Source organism: Gorilla gorilla, chromosome 20, assembly GCF_029281585.2.
Source record: "Gorilla gorilla gorilla isolate KB3781 chromosome 20, NHGRI_mGorGor1-v2.1_pri, whole genome shotgun sequence".
Classification (NCBI taxonomy): Eukaryota; Metazoa; Chordata; class Mammalia; order Primates; family Hominidae; genus Gorilla; species Gorilla gorilla.
The window spans coordinates 17,238,964-17,253,993 of NC_073244.2; the positions used below are offsets into that span (position 1 = coordinate 17,238,964).

The window sequence follows — 15,030 nt, forward strand, 5'->3', positions numbered from 1 at the left end:
TGGCTGAGGGAAGGGATGGCTGTGTCTCACTCTAGGACAGAGGCTCTGGTTCCCTTGTTCCATGGCATTCCCCTGCTCCTGTCCCCAGCCCTAAGTTTGGAAGAAGGAACCCCCTCCCTACCACCCTAAAAACACCACCCCATGACTGGAAAGGAAGTGGAATGGCTGGATGCTCACTTACCAAGGCCGATCCAGGGAGGATGGGGCAGACATGGTGGGGCCAGAGGTGTGGGGGACAGAGAGACAATGTCATGGGAGAGGTCAGAGGTCAGAGTTCCCTCAACCCCCAGGGTCCTGGTTAACACTGCCCCGTGAGAATCATTCTGTGGGGGGAGAGATCAGAGACGGGAGGGGGGCGGGGGCGAAGAGGACCTGCCCTCCCCACCCAGCTCCCACCCAGCCTGCCTGCCTGGGCTCTGGGTTTCTGCCATCTTTGGCCAGAACATTCTCCCCAAACTAGGAGATGCCTAAAAATAGACCTAAGCAGGGAAGAAGTGGGATTGGGGGGGCTGGAGCGGGGGGACACATTAACCAGAAATGAGGAGCAGAGAGCCTGGGGGAGGCTGGAAGCTGGGTACGCAGGGAGAGACAGAGACTAAGAGACAGTGAGATACCAAGATAGGGAGAGCCACGTGATAGACTGGGGAGAGATGAGAAAGAGACCAAGAGACCATGAGGGAGTCAAGAGTCACCCCACCACCCCCCTGCAGTGACCAAGCTGGCCCTGGCAGAGGGAGGGGTGTCTCTGGAGAGCTCCCAGCTGGGTGAGTCACAAGCTGCCCTCGAGATCTGGGGCGGTGGAGGGGGGGGCATTTTAGGGGAAGGCAGGGAAGTAATGGGGTAGGTCCCTTGTGGCCACAGCCCCAGCCCCAACGGCCAGCGGCCATGCTCCTCCGGCGCCCCCTGGTGTTCACTGATGGCTGCTGGCCAGTCATCACGGGGGTCCCAGAGGCAGGTGGCTGTCCACCAAGGCTGACTCACCTCCCAGCCGGAACTCTGTGGGGAAGAGAAGGGTCAAGGTCAGCAGATCCCTGGGAATGAGGAGTGGGGCTGAGGGTGGGGTCTGGGGAGGGGGTCCTGGGCCCACCTGGTGCATGATCTTGGTGAAGGCCTCCTGCAATTTGCCGTGCACCGCGGCCAGCTTCTTGTAGTCACGGTGGGCTTCCAGGATGGGGATGAGGTTCTTGTAGACCTCATTCACCGCCTCGTAGAGCCCGCCCTGAGGGTGAGGTGGGGTCAGGATTCCCCAAACTGTCTTCCCCTCTCCACTGTGCTCCTGTCTACCCATCTCCCTTGTGATCCTCTGTGCTCCTACCCACCCTCCATCACCTCCTCCAGGAAGCCCACCCTGACCACCCCTATCCCAGATAGGGGTTGAGCCTTTCCACTCAGCTCCCACAGAGGGCTCCATGGTCTTCACTGCTACTTATCTTTTTTGTTTTTTTGAGATAGGGTCTCACTGCATCACCCAGGCTGGAGTGTAGTGGTACAATCATAGCTCACTGCAACCTCAAACTCCTGGGCTCAAGAGATGCTCCCACCCTAGCGTCCCACGTAGCTGGAACTACAGGTTCATGCCACCATGCCCAGCTAATTTTATTTTAGTTTTTGTAGAGTCAGGGTCTCGCTATATTGCCCTAGTTGGTCTCGAACTCCTGGGCTCAAGTGATCCTCCTGCCCTGGCCTCTCGATTAGCTGGGATTACAGGTGTCAGCCACCACTCTCCCAGCCCTTCACCACTTTTAGCAAGAATATTCTATGGCACAGGTACGATGTACATCTGCACTTCACCCGTCTGTCTTCCCTCATTGATGGGAGAAGCAGTTTTTTTTCCTATTCCTCAAAGAGGAAAGTGAGTCTCAGAGATACAGAGGCATTCCCCAGGGCCAAGACCCAAACACCCACCCATCTGGCCCTGTGCCCATGACCTCCATGCCCAACTGCCTTCTGGCATGTGGTAATATGCCCCTCACCCCCAGCGGGTGCTGGCATCAAGCCTGGCTCAAAACAGGCACCCCGTGAGGTTTGCTGACTGTCAGAAGGCCTGTGTCCACCCCCTGGTTTCTTCCCCTGAGGCTTTTGTGTGTGTATGGTTTTTTTTCGTAATCTTTTTTTTTTAATACTTTGGGGTACGTGCGCAGAACGTGCAGTTTTGTTACATAGGTATACACGTGCCATGGTGGTTTGCTGCACCCATCAACCTGTCACCTACATTAGATACTTCTTCTAATGCTATCCCTCCCCTTAACCCCACCCGTGTATTTTTTTTTTTTTTTTTTTTTTTTTGAGATGGCTGCAGTCCAGTGGTGTGATCTCGGCTCACTGCAACCTCTGCCTCCTGGGTTCAAGCAATTCTCCTGCCTCATCCTACTTAATAGCTGGGATTACAGGCATGTGCCACCATGCCCAGCTAATTTTTTTGTATTTTTAGTAGAGACGGGGTTTCACCATATTGGCCAGGCTGGTCTCGAACTCCTGACCTTGTGATCTACCCACCTCGACCTCTCAAAGTGCTGGGATTACAGGCGTGAGCTACTGCACCCGGCCATATTTGTATTTTTAGTAGAGATGGGGTTTCACTATGTTGGCCAGGCTGGTCTCAAACTCCTGACCTCGTGATCCGCCTGCCTCGGCCTCCAAAGTGCTGGGATTACAGGCATGAGCCACTGCGCCCATGCCCAGCTAATTTTTTGTTTTTGTTTTTGTTTTTGTTTTGTAGAGGCGGGGTTTCTCTATGTTGCCCAAGCTGGTCTTGAACTCCCGACCTCAAGTGATCTGCCTGCCCCGGCCTCCCAAAGTGCTGGGATCACAAGCGTGAGCCACTGCACCTGGCCCTTCCTCTGAGGCCTTCGTCTCCAAGAATCCAGCAAAGTGACAATAATGAAAATAATGTCACTAAAGGGCCAGCACCACAGAAGAAATCTCACTGGAACACCTGACTTCAAGTGTGACCTTGAATCTCACTGAGCTCTCAGATGTAACTGCCAGTTCCCCAAAATGTGAGGAACTGAGAAACAGGTAAAATGACATCACAGGGACACAGCCAGCCCCACACAAACCAGAAACACACACGGAGCAAAGGCCCCAGGGCTCCTGCAAGTTAAATGTAGAAACCACCAACTGCCCTCATACAAACAAGCAAACTAGAGAAGAAAACCCCTTTTCCACAGTGGAAAATCAGTTGCTGGGCATGCTGGCTGACGCCTGTAATCCCAGCACTTTGGGAGGCCGAGGGTTGCATGAGTCCAGGAGTTCAAGCCCAGCCTGGGCAACATAGCAAGACCCCATCTCTTAAAAAAAAAATGAACAAAGAAAAAAAATTTAGTTGGGTGTGGTGGTGCGCACTTATAGTCCCAGCTACTCAGGAGGCTGAGGTGGGAGGATCACCTGAGCCGAGGACATAGAGGCTGCAGTGAGCCAGGCTGCACTCCAGCCTGGGTGAGAGAGTAAGACCCTGTCTCAGAAAAAAAAAAAAAGAAAGGAAAAAGAGACTTAGGATACAAATCAGCCACAGCCATTGTGGGCCCTTAATGGATCCTGATTCAAACCAAGTCACCCCAAAAAAGATACATCAGAGATTATCTGGGACATCTAAATATAGAGCGCAATGAAATAAAGGATGACCATTAACTTGTCCACGCGGGATAAAAGTTTTATAAAAGGGTCTTTATCAGGAAGGGTTGCACAGGGGGTACTTGTGGGAATGGTGGGAAAATAGCTGGGATTTGTGGTGGTTTTTTTTTTTTTTTTTTTTTTTTCGGAGACAAGAGTCTTGCTCTGTCTGTCAGGCTGGAGTGCAGTGGGCATGATCTCAGCTCACTGCAACCTCCGCCTCCCGGGTTCAAGCGAGTCTCATCCCGAGTAGCTGGGATTACAGACACCTGCCACCACGCCCAGCTAATTTTTGTATTTTTAGTAGACACGGGGTTTCACCATGTTGGCCAGGCTATTCTTGAACTCCTGACCTTGTGATCCGCCTGCCTTGGCTTCCCAAAGTGCTGGGATTACAGGAGTCAGCCACTGCACCCAGCCTGGGATTTGCTTTAAGCTGGAGCTTCTCCAACTTGAGGATGCATGCGAATATCCCAAATCTTTATTTTATTTATTTTTTGAGACAAGGTTTCACTCTGTCACATAGGTTGGAGTACAGTGGCACGATTACAACTCATTGTAGCCCCAACCTCCTGGGCTCCAGTGATCCTCCCGCTTCAAGCTTCCTGAGTAGCTGGGACTACAGGTGCATGCCACCACACCCAGCTAATTTCTTGTATTTTTTTGTAGAGACAGGGTTTGCCATGTTGCCCAGGCTGGTCTTGAACTCCTGGCCTCAAGTGATCCTCCTGCTTCAGCCTCCCAAAGTGCTGGGATTACAGGCATGAGCCACTGCACCTGACTCATTTTTATTTTAGTATAGAAAGTTTCAAGCATTGCTGGGTGTCCCAGCTACTTGGGAGGCTTGGGTGGGAGGATTGAGTGAGGCCAGGAGTTTGAGACCAGCCTGGGCAACATAGTAAGACTCCCTCTCTATGAAAAAATTAAAAATTGGCAGGGTGTAGTGGCACAACGCCTGTAATCCCATGACTTTGGGAGTTTGAAGTGGGCAGATCACTTGAGCTCAGGAGTTCAAGACCAGCCTGGGAAACATGGCAAAACCCCGTCTCTACAAAAAAATACAAAAAATTAGCCGGACATAGTGATGTGTGCCTGTAGTCCCAGCGACTCAGGAGGCCAGGGTGGGAGAATCACCTGAGCCCTGGAGGCCGAGGTTGTAGTGAGCCATGATCACGCCACCGCACTCCAGCCTAGGTGATAAGAGTGGAGGTCCTGTCTCAAAAAATATCACAAAGAAAAAATATATATAATAATTTAAAAATCGGCCAGGCATGGTGGCACGTGCCTGTGTTCCCAGCTACTTGGGAGGCTGAGGTGGGAGGATTACTTGAGCTCAGGAGTTCGAGGCTGAGTGAGCTACAATCACACCACTGTACACCAGCCTGGGCAAAAGAGCAAGACTCTGTCAAAAACAAACAAAAAAACAAGAAAGGAAAAAAGAAAAGAAAGGAAAATTGAAAGCATCTCTAATGTATGTAAGGCTTGCTATATCAGGCCTGCATCAAGGGTCTCATGGAGACAGAGGCAAATAACAGGGCCTCTGAGAAACCCAATTCTCCTTCTTCTTTTTTTTTTGAGACAGTCTCACTCTGTCACCTAGGCTGGAATGCAGTGGCGCAATTCTGGCTCACTGCAACCTCTGCCTCCCTGGGTCAAGCGATTCTCCTGCCTCAGCCTCCCGAGTAGCTGGGATTACAGCCGTGCGCCACCACGCCCGGCTAATTTTTCTATTTTTAGTAGAGACAGGGTTTCACCATGCTGGCCAGGCTGGTCTCGAACTCCTGGCCTCATGATCTGCCTGCCTCAGGCTCCCAAAGTGCTGGGATTACAGGCGTGAGCCACCGCACCCAGCCAATTCTCCTTTCTAAATCCCCTGCTGGAAGGGTCTAGGAAGCAGATATGATGGCGCCTCCCTGGCCCGAGCCCCCTCTCCTGCACCCGGTCCCCAAGGCCTCACCATGGTGAAGTAGCCGGCTGCCTGTTCCAGCAACCCTACCAGCCCCAGCTCAGTGAAGTGCTTCCCGGAGCAGAAGCCCTCCTCGTCGGGCGACAGGATGTCGTCAGAGATGGCGGACTCCTCTAGCACGTTGGATGAGATGTTCTGGGGTGGGAGAGGTGGCGTCAGACCCTGGTCCCCACTGCACTCGTGCCGTCCGCCACCTGCCAACCCCTGGCCACTCACCTGGAAGGAAACGCAGCCCACGGGCAGGTGGCGGTGGTCCTCGAGCAGGGCGAGGTACTCAGCCACGAGGGCGGCCGCATGCACCATGCACTGGGCGGCCTCGGCGTGGTTGCCCAGCTCCGCGTGCTTCCCGGCCATGTTCTGCAACCAGGTCAGCCGCAGGTCCGGTGAGCCCTGGTAGCCCCGGGCAATTCTGGAGTCCAGGTGAGGGGGGATGTGAGGAGGGGACTCACCTGGTCCTCCCCACCTGCCTCCCACTTGTCCATTCTCTTCACTGGTTACCCCCATGTCCGCCCCAAGGACCAGCCAATCTCCTCACCTGTACCCCATCCCCTCACTCATTCCCTCACCTGGCCATCCCTCATCTATCTCCCCACCTGTCTTCCCCTTCGCCTATTTTCTCACCTGCTGGCCAGTCATCTGTCTTCACCTGTCTCCTCCCCTGCCTACCTTACGTATTCCTCTAGTCATCTTGCTCCTCACTTGTCCTGCTGTCTCCCACTGACCAGCCAGTCTCACCTGTATCCTACTCACCTGTCCACCCCCTCACCTGTCCATCCTTTCACTTGTCTATCCCCTCACCTGTCCACCCTCTCACCTGTCCACCCCCTCACCTATCCACCCTCTCACCTGTCCACCCCCTCACCTGTCCACCCTCTCACCTGTCCACCCTCTCACCTGTCCACCCCCTCACCTGTCCACCCTCTCACCTGTCCACCCCCTCACCTGTCCACCCTCTCACCTGTCCACCCCCTCACCTGTCCACCCTCTCACCTGTCCATCCCTTCACTTGTCTATCCCCTCACCTGTCCACCCTCTCACCTGTCCACCCTCTCACCTGTCCATCCCTTCACCTGTCTATCCCCTCACCTGTCCACTCCCTCACCTGTCCACCCCCTCAACTGTCCACCCCCTCACCTGTCCACCCTCTCACCTGTCCACCCCCTCACCTGTCCACCCTCTCACCTGTCCATCCCTTCACTTGTCTATCCCCTCACCTGTCCACCCTCTCACCTGTCCACCCTCTCACCTGTCCATCCCTTCACCTGTCTATCCCCTCACCTGTCCACCCCCTCACCTGTCCATCCCTTCACTTGTCTATCCCCTCACCTGTCCACCCTCTCACCTGTCCACCCCCTCACCTGTCCACCCCCTCACCTGTCCACCCTCTCACCTGTCCACCCTCTCACCTGTCCACCCCCTCACCTGTCCACCCTCTCACCTGTCCATCCCTTCACCTGTCTATCCCCTCACCTGTCCACCCTCTCACCTGTCCACCCCCTCACCTGTCCACCCCCTCACCTGTCCACCCTCTCACCTGTCCACCCTCTCACCTGTCCATCCCTTCACCTGTCCCTCCCCTCACCTGTCCACCCCCTCACCTGTCCACCCCCTCAACTGTCCACCTTCTCACCTGTCTATCCCCTTACCTGTCCACTCTCTCACCTGTCCGCCCTCACCTGTCCACCCTCTCACCTGCCCATCCCTCACCTGCCCACCTTCTCACCTGTCCACCCTCTCACCTGTCCATCCCTTCACTTGTCTATCCCCTCACCTGCCCACCTTCTCACCTGTCTATCCCCTTACCTGTCCACTCTCTCACCTGTCCACCTCTCACCTGTCTATCCCCTTACCTGTCCACTCTCTCACCTGTCCACCCCTCACCTGTCCATCCCTTCAGCTCTGTCCCCTCATCTGTCCACCCCTCACCTGTCCATCCCCTCACTGTCTCTTCACCTGTCCACCCCTCACCTGTTCATCTCACTTGGCCATCCCTTCACCTGTCTCCTTATCTGTCCACCTCCTCACTTGTTCATCTTCTCATCTGGCCATCTCTTCAGCAGTCCATCCCTTCACCTGTCTCCTTGCCTGTTCACCCCTTCACCTGTCCACCCCCTCACCTGTCTATCCCCTCACCTGTCCACCCCCTCACCTGTCTATCCCCTCACCTGTCCACCCCCTCACCTGTCTATCCCCTCACCTGTCCACCCCCTCACCTGTCTATCCCCTCACCTGTCCACCCCCTCACCTGTCTATCCCCTCACCTGTCCACCCCCTCACCTGTCCACCCCCTCACCTGTCCATCCCTTCACCTGCCCATCCCCTCACCTGTCCATCCCTTCACCTGTCTGTCCCCTCACCTGTTCACCCTCTCACCTGTCCATCCCTTCACCTGTCCACCCCCTCACCTGTCCATCCCTTCACCTGTGCATCCCCTCACCTGTCCACCCCCTCACCTGTGCATCCCCTCACCTGTCCATCCCTTCACCTGTCTGTCCCCTCACCTGTTCACCCTCTCACCTGTCCATCCCTTCACCTGTCTATCCCCTCATCTGTCCACCCCTTTACCTATCTACCTCTCACCTGTCCATCCTTTCACTGTCTCTTCACCTGTCCACCCCCTCACCTGTTCATCTCACCTGGCCATCCCTTCAGCTGTCTCCTTATCTGTCCACCTCCTCACCTGTTCATCTTCTCATCTGGCCATCTCTTCACCAGTCCATCCCTTCACCTGTCTCTTCACCTGTTCACCTCCTGACTTCTTTACCTCCTGACCTGTCCATCCCCTCACCTATCCTGTCACCTGTGTCCTCACATGTCCACCCCCTCACTTGTGTCCTCACCTGTCCATTTCTTCACCCACTCACCTGCCTGTCCAACCCTTTTCCTGTCTTCCCACTTACCTGTCTCCTCACCCATCCATCCTACTCACCTGTCTCCTTACCTGTGCAGCATCTCCCCGCTTCCTCTATTCACCTGTCTCCTCGCTTATCCAACCCCTCACCTGGCTATCCCTTCACCCCCCTGCCCCACCTTTTCATTTCTCACTTGACCCTCCGCTCATGAGTTGACTCTACCTGTGGAAACTTGAGTCACCTGAACCCACTATTTCCCCTTCCTTGTGCACCATCTCACCTGTCTATCCACCTATCCCTCCCATATGCCCCACCTCCCCCATCTCCATCACCCGTCCGCCCCTCCTACACTCCTCAACGGGTCTCCTCTCTGGATCTCATTTCCCTTCACCTGTAAGCACCTCACCTGTCCCCCTCACCTGTCCTGGCTCTCATCTGTCATCCTCATCAGTACATTCTCCTGGCATCCTCTTTACCTGTTTGCTCATCTGTTCTCTCCTTACTTGTGCCCTCATGTCTGCTCACCTGTCCCCCTCACCTGTCTGCTCCCCTATCCCCCTCACCTGTCTGCTCCCCTGTCCCCCTCACCTGTCTGCTCAGCTGTCTGCTCACCTGTCCCCCTCACTTGACTCTGTTAGGGACTGTACGCTCCCCTGCTCCCTCCTCACCTCCTTAGACATCTACTCTCATCCCTGTTCTCCCTGCACCTGTTGGGGCATGGGCGTGGCTGAAGGTGCCGGCTGGCCCGCCTCACCTGTACATGAGGTCGATGAGCATCTCAGGGTCCTCCTGGTGTTCCTTCATCTTCACCGTGTCCGTCAGGATCATGTGCAGGTTGAACATCAGGTCCTGGACCTGGAGCCGGGGAACATCCAGGGGCCAATGAGAGCATTAGGAAGTGAAGGGAGCCAAGGTGGTGGGGTTGGGGGTTATATGAAGGGGAGGCGGGGCGGGGACCCAGCAGGTGTCACCTGCTCTGCGAAGGTGCTGTCCCGCAGCCCCATGTCCTCCTCAGCATAGGTGAGGATGGTTTTGAGTGAACGTCGCAGGTGCTCTTCACTGAAGTTCTGCGTCGTCCCCACCAGGGACGAGAGAGACATGGTGACCTGCATCTTCACACGGGCAAAGTTCTGCAGGGACGGGGCGGGAGATTGGAGCCGGGAGTCTCAGACCCCAGACCCCACATCAGGGTCTGCTCAGCCTGCCGACATGGCCCTTGCATTCTTTATTTTTTTTTGAGATGGGGGTCTCACTCTGTTGCCCAGGCTGGAGTGCAGTGGCATGATCTCAGCTCACTGCAACCTCCATCTCCCGAGTTCAGGCGATTCTCCTGCCTCAGCCTCCTGAGTAGCTGGGACTGCAGGCGTACGCCACCACATCCTACTAATTTTTGTATTTTTGGTAGAGACAGGGTTTCACTGTGTTGGCTATGCTGGTCTTGAACTCCTGAACTCAAGTGATTCACCTGCCTAGGCCTCCCAAAATGCTGGGATTACAGGTGTGAGCCACTGCGCCTAGCATTTTTTCTTTTCTTTCTTTCTTTCTTTTTTTTTTTTTTTTTTGAGACTGAGTGTCACTTTATCACTTAGGCTAGAATGCAGTGGTGCAATCTTGGCTCACTGCAACCTCCGCCTCTCAGGTTCAAGCGATTCTCGTGTCTTAGCCTTCCAAGTAGCTGGGATTACAGGCACCCGCCACCATGCCCAGCTAATTTTTGTATTTTTAGTAGAGATACGGGGTTCCATCATGTTGGCTGGGCTGGTCTCGAACTCCTGACTTCAAGTGATCCACCTGCCTCAGCTTCCCAAAGTGCTGAGATTACAGGCATGAGCCACTGTGCCTGGCCTTTTTTTTTTTTTTTTTTTTTTGAGGCAAGGTCTCACTCTTGCTCAGGCTGGAGTGCAGTGGCCCACTGCAGCCTCAAACTCCTGGCCTCAAGTGATCCTCTCACCTCAGCCTCCCAAAGTGCTGGGATTACAGGAATGAGCCATGGCACCTGACCCCCAATTGCATTCTGAGCCCTCCTCCTGCCCATTATGCTCAATGACTGTCTCCCCCTCCCTCACTCCCTGTATGACTGAGACCCCACTGGCCACCCTGACCAGAGCCATGTGTGGACCATGCCTCCTAGCCCCCACTCACGTGGCCGATCTCGAAGTTCTGTCGCATGAGCAGGTACAGCGAGGCGCTGGCGTGCGTGCGGATGGTGCTGATGCGGCTGCCACAGTGTCGTAGGAGCCTCAGGCACAGGTCGGCACACAGCTCCGTGTCCTCCTCGAACAGCAGCTCCGGGAACTGCCCCCAAGGACCCAGACAGACACTGTCCAGCCCCTCCCCGTTCTGGCTCAGAAGGGGACTGGCCCAAATGAGGACTGCTTGGGCAGGGGTTTGTGTTCTGTCCTCTTTGGCCAAGTACCACTGGGTTCGGAGTCAGACCTGGGTTTAAGCCCCTTGCTGTGTGACCCCGGGTGAGTGACTTGGCCACTCTGATTCTGCCTTCCTTCCACTGTAAACTGTGGCAAAGCAGTCAGCTCCATGGAGTTGCAGAGTACACAGTAAGTGCTCAATGAATGAGCTCCTTCTTTTTTTTTTTTTTTTTTGAGATGGAGTTTTGCTCTTGTCTCCCAGGCTGGAGTGCAGTGGCACAATCACAGCTCACTGCAGCTTTGAACTCCCAGGCTCAAGCCATCCTCCTGCCTCAGCCTCCCTAGTAGCTCCCTAGTAGCTGGGATCTCAGGTGGTGTATGCCATCCTGCCTGGCTAACATTTTTTTTTTTTTTTTTTGAGACAGGCTCTCACTGTGTTGCCCAGGCTGGAGTCCAGTGGCACGATCATGGCTCACTGTAGCCTTGACCTCCCGGGCTCAAGTGATCCTCAGCCTTCCGAGTAGCTAGGACCACAGGCGCATGCCACCACACTCAGTTTATTTTTTTGTAGAAATGGGGTCTCACCGTGTTGCCCAGGCTGGTCTCGAACTCCTAGGCTCACATGATCTTCCTGCCTCAGCCTCCCAAAGTGCTGAGCCACCATGCCTAGTCCTAGCTAATTTTTAATTTTTTTGTAGAGACAGGGGCCTCACTATGTTGCCCAGGTTGGTCTCAAACTCCTGGCCTCAAGCGATCCTCCCACCTCAGCCTCCCAAAGTGCTGGGATTAGAGGCATGAGCCACCGTGCTCAGCCTAGAGCTGCTACTGTTTTTCTAAGAATCATGGTTGCTGAGTGGTGCTCACCTTGGACACAAGGGCCCTCTGGGTGGCCAGGCCATGCTGCAAGAAGAGGGCACTCTGGGCACTGCCCAGGCTGTACAGCACAACCTTCAGCACTGCCCCCAAGACGCTCTCCCGGGCTTCTGAAAGCATCACTGTCTGGAGGGGAGGGGGTCAGAAATCCAGGTGTTAGAGCCTAGGGTGGTTATGGGGAAAGGGAAGGAGAGGGATTATGGAGTCAGAGACCACAGGGCACTGCAGTTGGGCTCAGAGCACAAGGCAGATGCTGGATCAAGTCCTACCTGCACGATGATCTCCAGTGTGTCCAGAACCACTAGGCTTGCCTCGGTTGCCAGGTTCCCTTCCACCAAGGCCTCGTGTTCCATTTCATCCTTGGTCCTGGAAGGGGAAAGGAGGTCTTGGGGGCCCACTCAGGGTGAGATCCTACTCCATGGCTGAGCTCTCTCCTTCCCCTGGCAGCCCGGGGGGTGCTGGCTCCCTGGAAGCTGTTCTGTTTTTTGTTTTTGTTTTTTTTGTTTTCTGAGACAGGGTCTTGCTCTGTTGCCCAGGCTGGAGTGCAGTGGTGTGATCACCAGCTCACTGCAGCCTCAACCTCCCAGGCTCAAGTCATTCTCCCACCTCAGACTCATGAGTGGCTGGGACCACAGGCACATGCCACCATGCCCGGCTAATTTTTTTTTTTGAGATGGAGTCTCGCTCTGTCACCCAGGCTGGAGTGCAGTGGCGCGATCTCGGCTCACTGCAAGCTCCGCCTCCGGGGTTCACACCATTCTCCTGCCTCAGCCTCGCTAGTAGCTGGGACTACAGGCGCCCACCACCACACCTGGCTAATTTTTTATATCTTTTTTAGTAGAGACAAGGTTTCACCATGTTAGCCAGGATGGTCTCGATCTCCTGATCTTGTGATCCGCCTGCCTCGGCCTCCCAAAGTGCTGGGATTACAGGCGTGAGCCACCGCGCCCGGCCCATGCCCGGCTAATTTTTAAATTTTTGGTAGAGACAGGGTCTCACTATGTTGCCCAGGCTGGTCTCGAACTCCTGGACTCAAGCAATCCTCCTGCCTCGGCCCGAACTGTTTTGAACTCAGCAGACACCCTCCTGCCCACACCTACTTGTCCACGCGGTCTGAGGTTTGCTTCCAGTGTGTGACGCTCTTCCGCCAGCGCACGTTCTCCGGATTCCCAAACGGGCTCCTCTCTGAGACGCGTGGGCGCACGATCACAGATGCGTAAAAACACAGGGCACATGTGAACATCGGGAGAAATGCACAGGCATGAAATATTCAGGTGGGCTGACCCATGAGGGCACTGGGTGGAGCAGAAGCCTGCCGGGTGGACGCACAGGGGCAAACACGAGTGACAGATGGGGACGCACAGGCGCACGTGTACGGTGATGATTTGTGGACTTCTCTCCAGCAAAAGTGAGGCAGAAAGTAAGCTAGGGATGGCCCCCTTCGTGGGGTCCCCTTGACACAGGGTGGGAGCAGCTGGTGGGATGGGGACACGTGGGTACGTCACCCTCTTACCACGACTTCGCCGAACCATTTCTTGTCGAGCTCCGATGGTACCCAGGATGGCTTCCTCTAGCCGCGCCTTCATATCCAGAGATTTTTTGAATGTGAGGCTGTTGATGCGTTCAAAGGCCTTTTTCCCCTGGGGGGTGCAGAGAACTGGGGTTCAAGGCTGACTCTGCTCTTTTCGGGGGGAACTCGGCTGGCCCCATCCCTTTCTTTGTGCTGTTTCTCACCTCCGGGCCCCTGTGCTTAAAGACAGATTACCTTTTTCCTCTAAATTCTTAGCACTTACCAAAAAAAAAATTTTTTTTTTTCTTGAAACAGAGTCTCTCTCATTCTGTCGCCCAGGGTGAAGAGCAGTGGCATGATCTTGGCTCATTGCAACCTCCACCTCCTGGGCTCAGGCAATCCACCTCAGCCACTTCCATAGCTGGGACTACCAGCATGTGCCACCATGCTCAGGTAATTTTTGTATTTTTCGTAGACATGGGGTTTCACCATGCTGCCCAGGCTGGTCTCAAACTCGTGGGCTCAAGCAGTTTGCCTGCCTTAGCCTCCTCAAGTGCTGGGATTACAGGCGTGAGCCACCGCACCAGGCCCTGTTTTAAAAAAATTTCTTTTCTTCTTTTTTTTTTTTGAGATGGAGTCTCACTCTGTTGCCCAGGCTGGTGTGCAGTGGCACAATCTCAGCTCACTGCAACCTCCACCTCCCGGGTTCAAGTGATTCTCCTGTCTCAGCCTCCCAAGTAGCTGGAACTACAGGTGCACGCCACCACACCCAGCTATTATTTTGTATTTTTAGTAGAGACGGGGTTTCACTATGTTGGCCAGACTGCTCTTGAACTCCTGACCTCAGGTGATCCACCTGCCTTGGCCTCCCAAAGTGCTGAGATTACAGGTGTGAGCCACTGCACCCGGCCTCCACCTTCCAAATTCTATTCACAAAGGCACTTCTGACTTTATTCCTTGCCTCAGCACAGAAACAGTCCACCCCTTTCCTCTCAGTCTCACAGAGTCCTCTGCACAAAGACAGTCCACCCTTTCCCACTCAGCCCGCAGCACGCTGGGGCCCTGGGTGCATCCTTAGCCTGCCTCCTCCATCATCTCCTGCCCACGCCCTCAAACCTTGTACTCAAAGGCAGCCAGGCAAAGGTACAGCAAGTCCAACAGACGTCCCAGCTGGGGGAGTGTCAGGTCAGTGGCCCAGTGCTGCAGGAGCGCCGGCTCGGCGTTTTTCAGCACCCATAGCACACACGCCAGCAAGGTCCGGCTTGACTCAGCAGAGAGGGCACAGCCTGCGCGAGAAGCCTGGGGCCAGAGAGGAATCAAAGTCAATTTCCATTTTCTCTATGTGAGATGAATCCTGGCCAATCTGTATCTTGATACATGGCTTCTCTTATTCAAAGTGGATGATGTCTATGGGGACAAACCTCCCTACTCACCGTTGGTGGCCCCTGGGAGATGCTGGCCCGGGAGCCAGGGGCTAGGGGGCCACCAGCAATGGCCATGGCCACAGAGGGGTTGATGGTACCCGCAATGTCCCCTTCGCCTTCTGTGTCTGAGTCAAGCATTGAGGCCAGTCTTGACCGCTGACCTGGGCCCTCTGGCAGGGAAAGACAGAGGGAAAGAAAGATAAACCCTTGGTAAGTGCTGTCCCTGTCTCAAATTTCAGAAGTCTTCCCTCATGGCCAGGCACAGTGGCTCATGCCTGTAATACCAGCACTTTGGGAGGCAGAGGCGGGTGGATCACCTGAGGTCAGGAGTTCGAGACCAGCCTGGCCAACGTGGCAAAATCCCATCTCCACTAAAATTACAAAAAATTAGCTGGGTGTGGTGGCGGGCGCCTGTAATCCCAGCTAC

General features: G+C 54.8%; 1 protein-coding gene across 10 annotated transcripts in view; it reads right to left on the reverse strand.

Moving 5' to 3' along the window:
- The window catches only part of DOCK6 (dedicator of cytokinesis 6), a 63,695-nt gene that overhangs the window by 3,812 nt on the left and 44,853 nt on the right, over positions 1–15,030 (reverse strand). For all 10 annotated transcript variants that reach the window (XM_055371589.1, XM_055371586.1, XM_063701008.1 and 7 more), the window contains 13 exons: positions 14,613–14,773; positions 14,296–14,478; positions 13,183–13,309; positions 12,770–12,854; positions 11,939–12,035; positions 11,661–11,795; positions 10,573–10,725; positions 9,402–9,560; positions 9,185–9,285; positions 5,795–5,987; positions 5,570–5,713; positions 1,088–1,219; positions 982–996 (listed from right to left, as the gene is read on the reverse strand). In XM_055371589.1, coding sequence (XP_055227564.1) covers positions 982–996; positions 1,088–1,219; positions 5,570–5,713; positions 5,795–5,987; positions 9,185–9,285; positions 9,402–9,560; positions 10,573–10,725; positions 11,661–11,795; positions 11,939–12,035; positions 12,770–12,854; positions 13,183–13,309; positions 14,296–14,478; positions 14,613–14,773 — 1,685 coding nt within the window. The remainder of the gene's footprint in view (positions 1–981; positions 997–1,087; positions 1,220–5,569; positions 5,714–5,794; positions 5,988–9,184; positions 9,286–9,401; positions 9,561–10,572; positions 10,726–11,660; positions 11,796–11,938; positions 12,036–12,769; positions 12,855–13,182; positions 13,310–14,295; positions 14,479–14,612; positions 14,774–15,030) is intronic.